At 43.6% G+C, this 19056-nt stretch overlaps 1 protein-coding gene across 1 annotated transcript in view; it reads left to right on the top strand.

Moving 5' to 3' along the window:
• LOC126267526 (synaptogenesis protein syg-2-like) overlaps nt 1-14574 on the top strand; it is a 973159-nt gene extending 958585 nt beyond the window's left edge. The window contains exons 13-14 of the mRNA XM_049972828.1: nt 5259-5464; nt 12148-14574. Of these exons, the coding sequence (XP_049828785.1) occupies nt 5259-5464; nt 12148-12480 (539 nt within the window). The 3' untranslated portion in view covers nt 12481-14574. The remainder of the gene's footprint in view (nt 1-5258; nt 5465-12147) is intronic.
• Nucleotides 14575-19056: the final 4482 nt, after the last annotated feature.

The raw sequence follows: 19056 nt of genomic DNA, 5'->3' as shown, positions 1-19056 counted from the left end.
CGGTTTGCAGTTCACCGTAGTGACCACACAAGCATGAAGCCGTGGTCCTTACAATTCACTCATCGTTGTACATCTAGAGCTTGGAGCTTTCATTCTTTCTATTTTGCATCTTTTGACACAACTCAATACACATTCTTCCCGTTTTCGTACTTGATCTGTTTTCTGTTTTTGGGCGGCTGTCCGCTGGGCGATTTTACCATTAAATGCGAATGGGGCGCAATAAAAAGTTTCCCTATTTAAAGGTCGCATTATGAGCCAAAATGGCCGTGAATCTTTGTTATCAGTCTTGTGTTTAGAACACTTCCAAGACTGAGTTTTCAGTCTATCGGCATGTTAATGGTACTATAAACAAAGATATGTCTGAAACTTCCTGGCAGATTAAAACTGTGTGCCCGACCGAGACTCGAGCTCGGGACCTTTGCCTTTCCGGGCAAGTGCTCTACCATCTGAGGTACCGAAGCACGACTCATGCCCGGTACTCACAGGAGACGGATGCTGGCAGAAGTAAAGCTTTGAGTACCGGGCTTGAGTCGTGCTTCGGTAGCTCAGATGGTAGAGCACTTGCCTGCGAAAGGCAAAGGTTCCGAGTTCGAGTCTCGGTCGGGCGCACAGTTTTAATCTGCCAGGAAGTTTCATATCAGCGCACACTCCGCTGCAGAGTGAAAATCTCGTTCTGGAAAGATATGTTTATTTATCAAAAGAAATAGCATGTACACTATGTGGTAAAACGTATCCAAACATGACCAGTAATGCAGAAGTCGCCACTAGGTATCAAAAGACGCTGAGCAGGTAATATAAAACGAGGCAGAGAGTACTGTGTTGTCCATAGAGAAGCAGTAATGGAGCAGAGGGTCAGTCACGAGACCGCAGTGACATCGAATATGAAGTGGCCATTGAATATCCTCAGAGTATCCTATCGATAAGGACCATTTCAATCCTTCTAAAGGTACCCAAGTCAATTATTGGTAACGTGAATGTGAAGTGCGAATGTGAAGGAACAACCACAACTAAACCAAGATCAGCCAGATCCCATGTGCGTATGTATAGTTGCCTAGTAGTTGTATAAAATCGCATTAAATCTGCAGAATAAATCACTCTTGAGTACCAAAGTGCTCACAGCGTTCCAACTAGCACAATGTCTGTGCACAGGTAAGAAAAATGGATTAGTTACAGTGGTCGTGCAGCTACTCAAATGTCACCGTTTCTGTAGTCACAGCTGAATGGATCGGATCTCATGGACGCCCAAAGGCGACACTTGAGGTGTTGTAAAGAGCGACGATTGACGGCACTGGAGAATGCTGATTTGGAGCGAAGAATCACGCTATAGCCTGTGCAAACCTGGTGGAAGGTTTTGGGCTATGAGAACGCCTGGGGAACGTTACCTGCCATCATTTATGGTGTCAACAATTATGTACAGAGGAAGTGGTGTTGGGATCCTTTTTTGGGATAGGGGTGTGGTGTCCTTCAGCGATTGCTAAATTCGGGGTCTGCCATTCTTCCACAGACAGTTACTTCATCGAGAATGACGCGAGCAGAGTCGAAGTTGTCATAATCGCGAAGGACGGACGCACCCCATATTAATGTCCGCAAAATATGTCTTGGTACCTGTAATCAGTGTACCTTAAATAATAATTATCATGGATATCACCTTGCTCCTTGTCAATTGTCTCCAGAGAACTTCGATTTTTCCTAAAAGTTTCAATTTTTTTCAATACATCAAGTGAACTTCCTATGAATATTTGTTTCGTACCTGTAATTAGTAAAGAAATAAAGAAACAATGAAATCGGTCAGGATAGTGACACTGCTTCCTTCAGTGGTATTTTCATCTGGAATGAAGAACTACAATTATTCACCAATTAGAATTCCTTACTAAATTGTAACTTAGTCATGTGGAGTCATGGATATTGCTTGCAAAGTTACGTTGAGAACACAGCAATTGTTTTTTGCAGTTTTGTCGAAAACTGCAGCAGTAACTGTTTGCTTGGTGCTCCACTCATTCTCTGTAAATCTATTAAAATAGCAGTTTAGACCGTCGAATGTCTGCCTGAAAAGGATATTCTTCCTATGCTTGGAATAGTACACTTTCTCCATGAAGTATGAGAGTTGTATGTTGACGTCTGTGTATTGAGTATAGGTGACTGTTATAGGTGTAGGGGGTATATAGTGTGGCGTCATGTTTTGTTATATTATAATGACAGAAGGGCTGGTATATAGTTTTCTCGTCTGGAATAAGACCAGAGGGACCATTGGTCATAATATTCTCATCCAGTGGGCTGATTACCACCAACACCACCACCGCTATCATCACTGGTTTGCACTGTTTCCAAGTGCCGGTTGGATCTTCTCATCCCCCATCTTAACAAACTGTAGTTCTTTTGCATGCAGACCTTCACTGCTTTCATCCACCTGTCCCTTGGTTTCCCACTTACAAGTCTGTTTCCATTCTCTTTCCTCTCCTGTATCTTTCTGTCTTAGCGGCCCCTTATCAGTTAGAGGGCCCTCACAACATACAACCAAGGTGGGCTCCCGACCTCCCTTTAGGAGCCCATATAGAAACATCGCGAGTGATTGTAAACGTGAACAGACCTTCTGCATAAACATGGCATTTCTTCGTGAAAAGCCATGTCACAGAAATAACCCAATTTGGAACTAATGTGACTAAGTGTAGCAATACACAGAATCGGTGTTATACGCATGCCAGCAGAGTCAATTGTCAATGTGTACCTACAGCTAGGACAGCTCCAACCAGTACCTAGGCTGGCTCTAGCCCAGTACACACTCGCCGTAGTCTTCTGTAGAAATCTGTACCCTGTTGGATAACACCAATTTGGAATTGTGTAGTGTAGTATTTTGGTTGTTATTATTTCTTTTCATTGCCTTGTAACTTTTATCTGAGTTTTGATACCACAAGAATTATTGTGATCCTTGTTTTTCTTGAGTTTGGAAATTAGTGCGCGCCAAGAAGGCGTTTTAATTAAATACAGTCTGTTCTAACTTGATCGGTTGTTCTTTCCTACTGACCGCAGGAGACAACACTTTCTGGCTACCCCCTTCTCCATCATTCCCTTAACTTGTCTATACGACCTAAACATTGATTCCTCTATCAAATGCCGTAATGGTTCCTTCTCCACTAACTCTCTGACCCTCTCATTCCTTAACCTCTTCATCTTTATCATGCGAATTCTATTTCTAAAGGATCTGATCTCAGTAGCATGTATTTTGCTTTGGTCTCTTCCCTCAGAAACATACGTCTTGACTGGGACGTAGTACACCCAATAAATAGCCCTTTTGCTGTTTTGAGTGACGTCTTTGTTCTACATCCAGCCTCTAAGCATTCTTCCTGAGTGCTTCTGCTTGTCTCCCATGCTCATTTGTTTGTCAGTCGGTTCTGCAGTCCCCGAGTATGAAGCCTCCTTTGCCCAGTCGATAAACACCAACTGTTATTTTAAGTGTGCCTCTCTCTGTCTTCATGCATTTGATCAACATTTCATCCCATAACCCTGTACCATATGTCCAACGTGGCAACACTTCCTCCAACTCGTTTCCTCTAATGATGAAATCGTTGGCAGGCACCATTGTTATCGCCTTTCCTTCACCAACTATTGGCCACGCTGGTCATTATGTCATCCATCACTGCAATGAAGAGATTTAGTGAAAGTGCACTTCCCCGCCTCAGTCGATGTTTCTGTTCAGGCCTGTATGATCTTATCTCCTCACAGTTCCGCGCAGCTCACATTCCCATTTTATATATCAGTAGTCCTTCATGTAGTTTGCTTTTCTACTCCCCTGTTCCCCAGGGATTTCCATGTCTTGGGTTTAGACACACCTTCGTATATATCATTAATCCTTCATGTTGTCTGCTTTTCTACTCCTCTGTTCCCCCGGGATTTCCATACCTTGTTTCTAGACACACCTTCGTATGCTCTTCCAATGTCCAAAACAGCAGTCATTAGATCCATTCCACATTTATAGTGGTGTTACAGTGGAAGTTTATGGTGAAAATTAGAACCATTTTGGACCTTCCTACTCTTAACACATGCTGTTGATTTCCCTTCCTGGCTTCTATTTTTGCCCGAATTCGTGTTTCAAGAACTTTCTGAAAGATATTTCCCCAATGGCTCACCAATGATTTTCCCTGATAATGTTTTCACCCTTTTATATTACTTTTCTTCACGATCAGGACAAGTTTTCCCCTCTTACTATCCTCTGGGGTGCTTTTCTCCAACACATCTCGGTGGGACCTAATATTTCATCAAGGGATCACAAATTCATCAAGGGATCACAAATTTAGCATTGGAGGGCAGTGTGGAGGGTAAAAATCGTAGAGGGAGACCGAGAGATGAGTACACTAAGCAGATTCAGAAGGATGTAGGTTGCAGTAGGTACTGGGAGATGAAGCAGCTTGCACAGGATAGAGTAGCATGGAGAGCTGCATCAAACCAGTCTCAGGACTGAAGACAACAACAACAACAACAACATGTTACATCACTTGTTTTCACCAGTGCTCTTCTGCCTGTCCTGCTGTTCTCAGGTACCTACCTCTTTTCCTATTTCTCCTTGCTACTCCCACTTCTCTCCTTTTCTGTTTGTAGTTCTTCGTCCTCCTCGGTTTCTTCTTCCACATCCAGGTCTCCATTTTGATTTAAAAGTACTTAAAAATACAGTTACACATGAACTTGAATTCCTCTTCATTATCTGCGTATTGGTCACTTTTACTGACCTTTCGAACATAGACCGTCATGTCATATCGTCTCTCACTTCTAAACATATCAATAGGACGTGAAATGAACCTTCACTATCATTCTGCATCATTCTATTACACTCTTCCAACCACCTATTTCTCTCATGTGAGACCTATATTTTTACTTCTTTGTTTGGCGGTCATTAACTGTGTTTCATTTATTCACTCCACGTGAAACTTCGGATATATCTAGAATTTAATCCAGGACTTTGGTGCAAAATATGGCAATCATAGAATTTTACGCCACTACGCCTCCTACCCTTGTCATCTGAACACTGCCAGGGAGCATTTTGTCCACCATCAGAAATGTAACTGCCTATGTCCATATAGACGTGTGTTAACGACTCTTCTGTGGAGATGGGTATGAAACTGCTTCTCTATTATTATTTACTAATTGCAAATTTTATATGTTAGAGCATGACTGCCATATGTAGATTGATCCTGAAGTGATTTATATATGTACGGCGCTTTGAGATAAATTACAGGCAAGTAGATAAACGTGTGCGGTTGTTACAGTGGCAGAGACGGCGCAGGACTCGTGCGCTCAGACACCGGCAGCGGACGCCGAGACGGAGGAGGCGGGGCTGTTGCCCACAACGCCAGGCCAACCGCCACCCCCTGGTGGCTCGCTCGCCCACACCGCACTCGTTGCAGAGCAGCGGATGCAACTTACTTCCAACGGACAGCCTCCGCCCACGAGAAGGGACGTTTGGGACTGTCCGGTAAGTCCACTCACGAGATAACTCCTATTTTCTCGGGTAGGTCGTATACCATTTAACAGACTGGTGCCAAGTCCACAATAATTATCGACCCTGAAAGATCTTTTTTTTCTTTTTTGTCATCTGTCTTCTGATCGGTTGGATTTCGCCCTCCACGAATCCTTTCTCCTGCCAAACTTTGGAAACTACATCCTCAACTATTTTCTCGATATATACAAATCTCTATCTTCCTCTACAGTTTCTAGCTTGCTCTAGTACCTAGGAAGTCATTCCTTGATGTCTTAACATATGTGCTATTATCGATTTCCTGCTTATTTTTAGTGTTTTCATACATTCTTTCCTCCTAGAATCTACGGAGAACTTTCTCATAACCTACCTTATCAGTAAACTTCATTTTCAACATGCTTCTTTACCGACACATCTCGACAGCTTCGAATCTCTTCTTTTCCGGTTTTCCCCTTGTCCATGTCTCATTACAATACAATGTTGTGTTCCAAAAGTACGTTCTCAAAGAGTATTCCTCGAATTGAGACCTATGTTTGATATTAGCAGACATCTCTTGGCCAGAAACGCCCTCTTTACTACTGCTAGCCCGCTTTTTGTGTCCTCTTTGCTCCGTCCGTCATGGGTTATTTTGCCGTCTAGGAACGCGAATATATTGTTCTTCTCAGCCACTGTTGTGCATGATCTCTTAATCTGACTGTACGATAATTCCCGCACTTGTCGCTCTTGCTGACTTCCGAATTATGCGGATGATATTTTTCCGAAAGTCGGATGGTATGTCGCGAGACACATTCATTCTACACTCCAACGTGAATAGTTGTCTTTTGCCCCTTCCACCAAAGATTTTAGAAACTCCGATGGAGTGTTCACTATTTATTGTACCTTATTTGATCTTCAGTCGCCTAGAACTCTTTTAAAGTCTGATTCTAATAATGATTCCCGTATCTCTTCCTGTCGACTCCTGTTTTTTTTTTGTCACGTCATCAGGCAAGTCCACCCGTTCATAGAGGCCTTTAGTTTAGACCTTCCACCTATACGATGTCTGCTCTGCTTTTAACAGTGGAATTCGCATTGCACTATTTACGTTAACGCCCATGCGTTTCACTTCATTGGAGGATGTTTTAATGAATCACTTCCGTATTTTGAGTCGATCCCCCCAACAATCGTCCCTTTTTGGAGTTCTTCATGTTTTTCATGTATCCAGTTTCCATTCGGTTTCCTGTATTTCATTCCTAAGTGACGTATATTTTCCTGAATTTCTCTGGACATTTTTGGGCTTCCTTCCTCCAACAGTAATAATGTACGGGACATAGTCGAAGCCCGTGTGTTACATTATTTATTTCAACCTGTTGCCCGCAATAAATGCGAGCATCCTCGGATATATTTCTCTAGTGGCAGCCCATTACAAATTAAATGCTTTTGTTTTTTCATCGTTTTGTATTGGAGCTCTTGCAGTATCCATGTTTGCAGAAAAAATTGTGCATTATTGAGCCGTCGTCAGTGCGTACACAGTAATTAGTTCTTATTTTCTCCTCCCAGTTAAGAAATTAGCAAAGAGTACTCACCAAAGTTTGAGTGAAGTGACTGATACAGATTCGGGTTTATATAAAAAGTTGTTGTCAGTATAGCAGGGGAAACTGAAGTCCAGTTACAAAACATTTCAGTTCGTACTGGACCGGCATCATTGCGGTGAATACCTATTCACGTGTCTGGTGACCGAAGCATCATAAAATAAATTCAATAATTAGCGACATGTGATTATGTTTCGTAATTAATTACAGCTGCCGGCCGTGGTGGACGAGAGGTTCTAGGCGCTTCAGTCTGGAATTGGGCGACCGCTACGATTGCAGTTTCGAATCCTGCCCCGGGCATGGATGTGTGTGATGTCCTTAGGTTAGTTAGGTTTAAGTAGTTCTAAGTTCTAGGTGACTGATGACCTCAGATGTTAAGTCCCATAGGGCTCAGTGCAATTTTTAATTACAACTGTCCCTGTGTCCCGTGTTAGCGATTCCTGAGTTAACTAGAATTTGACAGCAATTCGAGTCCCTGCTGCAAGGTACCGTAGCACGCCGCCACTGGAGAAGTGAAGGCTCCTTATAATGTGGATATGAAATGGAACTTTTAATTTTGCCTGCTCTAACCGCATGCTGGTGTACTTCGGCGCGTGGAGTCGAGCGTGTTCCAGGACTGATGATATACCTGTATACTCGCAATCAAACTAAAATTTTATACTACAACTTTAGTTTTTCGTGGCAACGATTTCAACTTAATGACTAATCCTCGTAAGAATTATGGCACAACAGACGCACTCACTGTTCTGGATCTAAGGTCGAAGGTGTCACAATATATGTCGCATGAACGATTACTATTTAATTACAGATGAAGTAAAAAGTAATTGCAATTTTTATTTTTGTGTGCACCATTCTTTGTGCTGAATCTACAGACCAAGAAACAACTTCTTTTGCCAACTTATTTATTATGGAAACTACAATAAACCACCGACAGTGACATAGTCTAAAAAGAATTAGGACCCCTTATAACTACTAATTCCTACAATCACAGTGTCCTTCGCCTCTGTACCCGTACAACTATTCCACGTCGTAGTCTGCTGTTTGCGGCTGGTAGATAATGTACTGCGACAGAAGTGACGTAGCACAATCGTTGCGGAAGAGAGGATGATGAGGATGGTCCAGGCGGAAGGATATTTCCGGGGCTGTTTGCACACACGCGCCCTCTTCCTCTATTTCTGGTTGATGGCCTCTGATGGACGTTGGCCGCACATATGTGTTTGTTGTCACCTGTGGTACTTGGCTGTAAACACTACTGCGTCGGCCAGATTCCGCATCAGATTAGGCAACCCGCATCGCTGGTTTGCCTGCTGTGTTGACTCTTCAATAGGCGTCTGTGGTGGCTGTAGTAGTCCACTTCCCCCCCCCCCCCCCCCCTCGCCACTCCCAGGGGCTCAGCGAAGATACATCTGAAGTTGGTCCCAGGTTCCGCTGGTGGAACGGGAGTTGCCGATGGTTCAAAAATGGCTCTAAGCACGATGGGACTTAACTTCTGAGGTCATCAGTCCCCTAATACTTAGAACTACTTAAACCTAACTAACCTAAGGACATCACACACATCCATGCCCGAGGCAGGATTCGAACCTACTACCGTAGCAGTCCCGCGGTTCCAGACTGTATCGCCTAGAACCGCTCGGTTGCCGGGTTTGGGGCCACCACATCGACATCCACAGGATAAGTCTCTGCAAAGACTGGGGTCGACGGTGGCGGCGCGGCGGCGGCCACGGGTGAAATGTCGGCTTCTGCGATGGAAGCGGCTGTGAATGTGCCTACTTCGACGGCGGCGGCGACGGTGGCGGCGAAAGGTCGTCCAATGAGCCCCCAGCCTCCCAGAAGATCCCTGACCACAGGCGTGGTGCCAGAGACAATGGCAGTGCCAAGCCTGGCTCACGATTTTGCCATAGCTGGTCGAAATGCTTCCGACAGAGGGAACTATCACCAAAGATACCAGTTGCCATGGTGCAGCTGAGAAGCGTGAAGACCTTGGCGGGAACGCAGCAGGGATGGTCCTTGGGAAACACCGACGCCCAGAATGGATCGTGCAGAGAGAATCACAGCTGCACCGAGGAAGGAGCAGCTCGATGAGAGGAAGCAGAAACCTGGAGTGACCAGAGTGCCCGATGAGAGCGGTCATGCAGCTTCTCCACCTTAGAGTACCCTGTGGGAACAGAAGAACGATAAGTAGAGAGGAGGATGTGAGGCCAGTTTGGCCAACTGCAATTCAAATGTGAAGAAAAAAACTTTTAGCCAAGCCATCAGACGTAGGATGCAACATCATGGTATGGAGCTGCTGGATGCCTGACCTAACACCGAGGGATGTAATCGATGCCAATTTGAACTGAAGGCTGTTGTCCATCACAATCGCCTGTGGCAGACCCTCATGGCGAATATATGAGAGAATCCACGAGTGGTGTGAGCAGTAGTCGTCACAGGCCATGTGGCAATATATGAAAAACCACTGTCGGCATCAACCAAAACGAAACAGTAGGACTCTAGGTATTGACCCGAAAAATGAGAAGGGCCGGGAGCACAGGGAGGCAGTTGGAGGCAACGGAAGCAGGCGTGGTGGCAGTGCCAACTGCTGACACTGACTGGAGCAGCAGGAACCCACCATGTGGGTGATGGCGCCGTCGATTCTCCGCCAATAGTTATGTTGGTAGGCGAGGCGCTTAGTCTGGATGATCTGCAGTTCCTGACATATAGGAGCGCGAGGACTCGCCGATGGAGAGAGGACGATCAGCGTCCACTAAGAGCAGAAGAACCCTGTTGTGAATGGAAAAGCATTGCAGCAAGGCCAGTTAGCTCGAACCTCTGGGTACGACACAACATGGCAATCAGAGGAACACCTGAGTTCAACGTGGTGCAGTCGTCCAGAGGCTGTGTGATGAGCTAGGTGTCCAGTGACAATGCGGTGACAGCCGAGGAGGCTATGGCATCCATATGAAAACAAGCAACTGAATCAGCATGGAAGTCAGAAACTGCTCCCACAGGAAGTCAAGAAAGATCAACGTTGTCGTGGAGAGCCATGTCCTGGTAATGGATGTCGTAGATGTATCCTGCTAAGAACAACGCCCAGTGTTGCAGGCGGTGATCTGTGCCGGTAGGAATGGTGGATGAAGCTTCAAACATAGGAACCAAAGGCTTGTGGTCCATGTAGATCGTGAGCCAGCAGCCACAGTTGAAGATGTGGAACTTCTTGAATCCAAGTACAATGGCTATCGCCTTCTTCTCGATGTGGTTATAGTTGCGCTTTGTTTGTGATAGGGCTTTCGAAGGGAAAGCAACTGGATACCAATCACCATAAACAAATTGAGGCAACACAGCTCCCAGCCCATTACCCGACGCATCAGTGGCCAAAACAAGAGTCTTGGCGTGGTCGTTTGCGACAAGGCACAGTGGAGCAAGAAGAGCAGATGTAAGACGCTCAAAAGCCCAATCACATCCTGGCGACCAGATCCAGGGAACATTATTGTGAAGGAGGCGACGCAGAGACTCCGCAAGAGCCGCAGCATGTAGGATGAAACACCGATAACAGTTTAGTTGACCCAAGATGGATTCGAGCTGGAAGGCATTTGTAAGTGTCAGGAAACAGTGAATGAAGTATTACACCGTAGGGCGAATGCGAGTGCAGCTCAAGACATGACCTACATAGGTCAACTGTCGCACAAATAATTGGCATTTGGCCCTGTAGCACCATAATCCCCTGGAGCGCTGGCGATCCCAAAGTGCAGGCAGTTGTACTGGAAGAGCCCAAGGGAAGTACTGACGACAAGGACCTCTTTAGAGGGAACATCGACCCAAAAATCAATATTGGCAAAGATCTTTCTATCCACCAACTTGGACAGAGTATCATCGACCTCTGGAATAAGGCAAGAGTCAGTGACATCCTGGGCATTGACGGCGGCCTTAAAATCATCGTATAGCCTGAGGAACTCATTCGGTTTTTTTATTTCATACTCATTTTGATTCAAAATCTGCCGAATGATTGCTGATGGGCGACCATTATTGTGCATCCTGAAACAAGTTCGAGTGAGCTTAAGATCAAGTTTTAGTGGATACGTTAACTGAAATGGTAGAGAATTTTCTCTGCTGTTGTGATCTTACTAAACGTCTTCTAGTGTCTTATGTTTCATTGAGTGTCTATAGCAACATTGTCCTTGGCTATGGCATCCATGGCTTCAATTAAAAGAAAGTTTTCTCTCTTTATTTGCAATGCAGAAACTTTTAGACAGACCTCCGTCACTTCTTCCATCAAATCTTAGGGAACATATACATATTTCAAATGACTCTTTGCATTCTGTTGTGTGAATATGTTGATTTTGCCTCAATCTATACATTCACTATGTAGATATGCCTATTTAAACATGCATGAAACACTACTGTAAGGAGTCTTAAAAGAATACACGTTAGGATACAGCACTCTTTTCAGAACGGTGTCCCGGGTTCGATTTCCCGAGGGGTCAGGGTTTTCACCTGCCTCGGGATGACGGGGTGTTTGTGTTGTACTCACCATTTTTACATGATTCATGAAAAGTGACGTAATTGGGCTGAGAAAAGGTTGGGAATTTGTACAGGCGCTGATAACAGCTCAGTTGAGCGCCCCACAAACCAAACATCATCATCATCATCATCATCATCATCATCATCATCTTCATCTTTTCAGAAAAATGGATAACTGAAACCTCGTTAAGTATGACAGCAGTTCTCCTTTTATTTTACATCTCCTTTTATTTCACATCTAGTAGTTATATTCTAAATAAAATGCAGGCATTTGGTTGGAGCGTAAACTTTGTCGTCACAGTGCAAAACTATGCAGGAAATGGCTTGAGCTTCTTTTACACTGAAGAGGTACTCGTTGTGGCTGGACAAATGTGCGGTTATATTCTATTCTTGTGAAATGTGCCGCGTCCACTCAAATCTCCTCATTTTTTTGTTGTTTTCTAAGGACTCTTTGTTGAATTATTAACTTACTACACATTATTGCTGTCTCTGTCATTCCTTTACGTATATTGCAAATGTTTGTTTTGAGACTCTCATGACTGCGCTATTGTTACCATTCAACTGTACAATTATTATTGTAATTCATATTCTGAGAGAAGGACGACGCTGTCGCAGGGGCCCGGTGTAGGCAGCCCCACAGAGACTGCGCTGCCGGTAGCGGCCTTTGCGCCTGAGCGGCCGTCAGCGCTGCCCAGCAGACTGCCGCCCCTGGTGGGCTCCGCCACGCTGCCGCGGCGCACCCCCGCCGCCGCCCCCGCGCCGACGCCCCCGCTGTCACCACCGGCCCCCGCCCCCGCGCTGCCACCTCGCCAGGTGTCGGCACCGCCCTCCGTCGCGTCGGTGCTGGCGTCGCCTGTCACGCCCACGGGCTGCGGTCACCCACTGCGGGAGATCGTCACCGTGCGTACGCCGCTCATGGCCGCCGCCCACCAGGAGAGCTGCGTCTAGCGTGTGGGACTGACTACAGACATACACCTCGTGTCCCGGTATCAACTTCTCACGAGAAAAGCTCAACTGTAGCTGTCACAACTCGTCACATAGTATCCGGCGACAATACTGCCTAATACAAGTGGAAGGTCCTGTTGGGGAAGGGTTATGAACTGTGGGACCACATTTCCTACTTCTCAGTATCGCTTCCGTACCAGGAACTTTGTTTACTGACGTGAAATTTGATTGCCCTCGAACGCATACCTCTCATGGTGTGGAAACCTACTCTCGCATCACTCGCCAACTGATTTGCTTAAGTTCTGCTGTGCTTCTGAAGGTTAAAGATTGAACGTATTTGCTCAGAAGCTTCCAGTGGATGATACTATAGCGCTAAAACGTGTACCTGCTACGCGTGTACCCAAATCCAGCGTGACATGGTGCATAATTATAGTACACTGAAACAGGATTATCATCTGTATTGACCAGTAACATAGGGCATTCATCATAGTCGTATTAGGTTGATTCGATATTTAATCGTAGCTGCTCAGTGGTTTTCCACTGGCACTTAAAGAGTAAATATATTCGAATGACCAGAGCAGCATCTTGTGTTCTCTCTCCTCTTTACAAATGACTCATTATGCTACTGACTTTGTGGTGCGTCTCGTCTACCCTCCACTGAAAAATGGTTCACTTCCTGCCCTTCACAAATGGTTCATTATGTGACTAAGATTCCTAGGTGTTACATTAAAATTCACAGAAAAATTTGAACACTTTGATCGTTAGAAAATATTTCTCAGCTTGTCATACTTTCCTGTTCAAAGGAAAGATAAGTGCTCAGGAACTGTGACAGTTCTTTTCTTTACTCTTTAGTCTCTCTTATTTATCATAAGTTTCATTGAATGTTATTATCTACTGAGGTGGTTACTATACTCGTTTACATCTGTAATGAGTAGTAAAACTGTAACCTACAAAATTTTGCAATTATCCTCATTGTCCACGAAATTGCATCCAAATTTTCTGAGTTGATCTCATTTGCTTGATACAATAATAGTATCTTAGAAAAAGGAAGAGTGTGACACCGATTTTGTATGTTGATGGCGTTGTTTCCGACATAATACTCAGGTTCCCGTCTAAGGATCTTTTCTACACCATACTAATAACAACATGGAATAACTTGAGTATATTTTATGCTGTTTCAATCTATACATTATTAACAGACTTCCTCAGTCTCACTAATGTATGTGTACAGTAAATATACGGGATTGAAGTAACCCTGGAGATCAGTTGTACAGCCAGAATGTAATAATTCGATAAGTGCATGTTCATTTACAAGCTATGATCGTTTTGGAAAATACAGTATTTATATGTGATGTATTTGTTGATGAGTACTGATGTTTATACATGTGTTACCATGTGATTGGAAAATTTTTATGAAGGAACATTCATCGCAAAGAATATCAATGTCTATATAAAAACCGTTGGGTGTTAAACATTTATGAAGACTGTTTGCTGAAGAAAATGCATATCGATAACATGTTTATTCTTCGAATGAACGAGCGAAGAGAGTTTATAACAAATTCTACTGAATACTGTTCAGTGTTCGATGAAAAACTGTTGTGCCGCGACATTTTAGCTTATATATGCCTATTCCTAAAGACCAACGTGAAATTGCTTACAAATTGTGGGAACTGACGTGACTGTGAGATAAAAGTTTATTAAGTTTTGTACTTCTTTCCCAAACTTCACGTGTCATATGATTTTGGTATTTTTGTATTTGTCGAGATAGATCTCTAATTAGTCAGAAGTGTAATCCCAAATTAGCTCAGCTCAATGAAATTGCAGTTATCACTGATGTATGTGTCATGATTTCCTAACAATGCAATAACGTTGTAATTTTAAGTATAAGAGATTTAATTTGTATGTCTACAATACTATACCGACAAACATGTTTACACTTCTCTTTACTTTTCCGAAGTTACTAACAATATTCTAACGTTAACAAAACGGATTGTATACTTGGTGTGAAAAAAAGCTGCTCGAAACTGTAAGAGCCATAAAATTCTGTAAATCTTCCATATATGTAATTACGTGAAATAAATATATTTTGATATGTTATTCTGCAGGGAATTCGTCATAGTTCAGAATCTATTCGAGAAAATAATATCTGAAAAGAAAAAAAACAACTGAGTGAAGTATTACCTCAACCTCTTTCAGATGCATGGGGGAGAAGCAGTGACTGGAATGGAATACCTATACATTTACTATTGTAGTTGTGACGTGCTTTTAAGCTAACATGGTAGAATACAGAAGCACAGATCTGTTTTCTATTTCATTATTTCTAACTCTGAATACTGGAAACGAGTGGTGGTTGCATGGCTGTTAATCACAGCACAGTATGTGATGTAAAATCATGAAATGTTATTATAAGTACACATTAGCGTATTTCACATAATTTCACTCTCATGACTGGGGCACTATATTGTAGCATGGATTCCACGAAACACTGCATTCGGGAGCTAACGTCAGCTGCAACAAATCGCTGTTCATAAGAGGCGAGGTATGTCTAGGAGACTCAATCAATGCTCTATAGCTGTCAAAATGTGATTGTACCTGTATGGTGGGTGTGTAAGCGTGACAGACGGAAGATGGTTCATCTGGGTGAGACACTCGCAGGTCTTTGTCCGTAGAAGACTTTTAATTATTCTCCAATCGTATTAATAACGCTGGCTCACATCTGGAGAGCAGTGGGCGGTGGACGTTACACTCTTATACCAGGCGGAGAAGGACTGCCGGGACTATGCCAGTACCTCTTACACCCAGCTCAGAACAGCAGTGGTTAGCTCTCATGACACTCTTGTGACCGGCCAAGTACAGGAAATACAGGCAACTTTTCTCAGCTGTAAATAAGGTAAACGAACCACCACTACCATATGATCAAAGAAATGTATTTCAAACGACTAGTTTCGAAGCAAACCTTTCGCCGTCTTCAGGTTCACTTATAATGGAGCACATATAATAGTAGCTGTCATAGCTTCCCTACGTCACTGGGGTATGTTGGGCTACGTGTTGTCAGCAGCTGTTTTCTCTGATCGCGAGAATGATGGACTTCCTCAAAATATCTTAGTTGTGGCAATTCACGGGAGGATGGATGTCTACTGTGCGATCCCCAGTCCGGTGGATGCCCTGTGCCCCAGTGGCTTGGAGGTCCCAGTTTGACCCCCGGCCCAACAGTTCTGTGGATTTACACTCATGGCAGATAGTCCTATGAGGATGGAGGTGGAACAATGGCAGCCTCAAGGAAAAGCCAAAAGTAGAGTAGATGCTGGTTGATGACACTCTGATTCGATGAAGTGCCTCTCTGGAAGTTAGTACTTACATGTGTCACAAAAGGTTTGCTGTGGTGTGGCTGATGCCCATGTGCGGTGTGTGCTGTAATGTCCCTCATTTCAGTAACACAATGGCTACTGAACGATTTGGCGGTGTCGCCTGTCAGGGTACCACAGTGCAATCCCGTGCCAGCGTACTACAGCAAGACACTGCTTGCAACAGTGAGCCCACTTGCATTAGACTTGCACGATTACATGTTCAACATTTAATGAACAAATCTCAGAACTGCCAAACAGATTACACGTATCATTCAAGTCACGAAATAACACATCAAGTTAAAGGCGTGTTCCTTGATATCAAATAAATAATTGTTTTTAGCTGCAGTATCTATCACACATGTGAGCACACGAAAAATAATTATGTATTTTGGACCAAGAAATCATCATTTATCCTAATGTAATGTTAATCCATGACTTGAAAACGGTCGTTTTACTGAAAGTGGTAGGATGTGAATATACATTAAAGCGCTTTCAGTGGTATGCAACACAGTTTACCAAAAATATGGTTATCTTTAATATGTGGTAGCCATCGTATCATCAGAAGACCAATCACTTTACTGGTTTTGAATTGTTCTTCAAACAGTCCTGACAAGATGATTCACTGTCTTGCTAGACGCACATCTCAGCTGCGAGACACTTTTGCAACAAATGGCTGAATATGATTGGATAGCGGTAGACAATAGTAGATATATTGAGGGACTAGTTCATCTGAGGTAACGCTACACAAGATTACCTTCACTATCGTTGCGACCAGTGTCCTGGCGGAATGCATTCGTATTACGATTTTTCGACAACCTCGTGCTCGATGTCCATTGTGTTTCATGGTGTACCACACCGCTTGTAGGGCAGAAGGCAGTATTCCTACTGGCATGCTAATTTCAATATCCTGCGACTTTCAGTAAAGAGAGGCACAGGTGTGTGAAAGCAGTTTCTATAAGCCATGGTGAGTTGGTAAATCTCAGCCTTATGACTCCTGACTGATACTGAATTGTCAGATGATTGGTTACACAATGTCCCGTTCGTCAGTGTTGTATTCTCCAAGACACTATTTAAGGGACGCATGGCACCACAATTCTCACACGTCGTACACTGGACTGTTACGTTAATGGACAGTATAAGGTCTGACAGAATCCGAGTATCATGATATGCAAAGTTAGGCCTTTCACAATGGCACCAGTACAGCTCAATCACACAGCAGTCACCTCTAATCAAGTTTAGCTTACGTCCACTGGCGAGACAATATTTGATTTACTATGTACAGTGACTTTGCCGCAGTGGTAATACCGGTTCCTGTCAGATCAACGAAGTTAAGCGCTGTCGGGCTGGGCTATCACTTGGATGGTGACCATCCGCTATGCCGAGCACTGTTGGCAAGGGGGGTTGCACTCAGCCCTTGTGAATCGAACTGAGGAGCTTCTCGATTGAGTAGTGGCTCCGGTCTTGTCAACTACATACGGCCGGGAGAGCGGCGTGCTGACCACATGCCTCTCCAAATCTGCATCCCGTAACGCCTGTGCGCTGAGGATGACGCGCTGGCCGGTCTGTATCGTTGGGCCTTTCAAGGCCTGTTGGAGGGATGTACAATGATATGTATCGAATATTTATGCCGAGGTACGACATAATTCATTACGTTCAGCAAAGCATCATTACTTCTGTAAACTGAGCGTATTGGTTTCTAAAAATGGCTCTGAGCACTTAACATCTATGGTCATCAGTCCCCTAGAACTGACAACTACTTAAACCTAACTAACCTACGGACATCACACAACACCCAGTCATCACGAGGCAGAGAAAATTCTTGACTCCGCCGAGAATCGAACCCGGGAACCCGGGCGCGGGAAGCGCGAACGCTACCGCACGACCACGAGCTGCGGACGTATTGGTTTCTGTCGGCCAATACGTTATGGGAATGTTGAGCACTACAGTTAGATTCCATTTCAGTATTGGGCGTAATATACTATATTAAAGATTATTTCCAATACTTTTTTTTTCTAATCACTTACTCACATACGATATATGTAGTTTTGACAGATAAAGTTCTTTGCATTGTTGCGCAAACTACAAAAAATCTTTAGGCCATATTAACTATTTAGTACTCAATTTAAAACTACGCTCTGTGTTCCAGTGGAACGATTAACAGTAAAAAATACATTTAAGCCAGAGCTTTACGGGCGTACGAAATCAATTACTTTAATAACAATACTGTAGTAACGGTTTGGTTAGGGGCTGTTGCAAATCTGGTATTATTCTGGACAATGTATCCAAACTGGGAAGTTGATTTTAATTAGGTTACTTAGTTGTTTATGAAAGTAGGGTCTCAGTGGCGGTCATTTATACTGGTGACATTTATTCTCGAGAGAGAAAAAACAAAACCTTCCTCACTGCGCTGTTGTTTAGAAACACACCACTAATGTCATGTGTACGGCGCACTTGATGGCGGTGTACATTGACCTCATACGTCTGTTTAAAGGACTTGCCCAGCTAGTTATACGGAGAATTATGGAGTACCAACTCTCAAGCAACTTATTTAGCACTCATAGAAAGCACGTTCAGATGTGAAAAACGATCGTCTTCACTCCAGTAAGGCGTTGTTATTGAGCGAATTTTTCTATGTGGCCTTAGAAAATACAGTATGCACCTAATGTATGTAGACAGTTAACACTCCAATCGAAAACAAGAAAGGAGATACAGACTACTTCCATACGTAACAAAGTTGAGCCTAATCCTTATGATAATGCTGGCTGTAGTAAAGCCATTGTGTCGTCCTCCTTCCACTACCGCGATTACTTGAAGCCTCAGGATGTTTGTTGTCAACCGATCTGTCTTTATAAATCAAGTTGCGTCATAAGTGTATTTTCTCTTCATTTAGATGTAGGACACCTCCATCTATCTTCATCTATACCCACATATATATGACTACTCTGCAGCTCACTTTTAAGTGTTTGGTAGAGGATCCATAGAACCACTTTCGGTTTATTTCCTGACCATTCCTCTCTCGAATATCTAAATCTTTCAGTGGGACCTCTGATTTTACTTATTTTATTACGACGGTCAGTTCTCAGTATCGAGATAGGAGGCAACAAAGTATTTTTCATTTAGGAGAAGAGATTTGCTCACTGAAATTTCGTAAAATGATCTCTCCTCAACGAAGAACGCCTTTGTTTCATTTACTGTCACCCCAAGTATAATATCCATATCTGTCACACCTACT

This window comes from Schistocerca gregaria, chromosome 4, assembly GCF_023897955.1.
Source record: "Schistocerca gregaria isolate iqSchGreg1 chromosome 4, iqSchGreg1.2, whole genome shotgun sequence".
NCBI lineage: Eukaryota > Metazoa > Arthropoda > Insecta > Orthoptera > Acrididae > Schistocerca > Schistocerca gregaria.
Note: the sequence above shows the minus strand (reverse complement) of the source record. Positions and strands in the feature narration are given on the sequence as shown.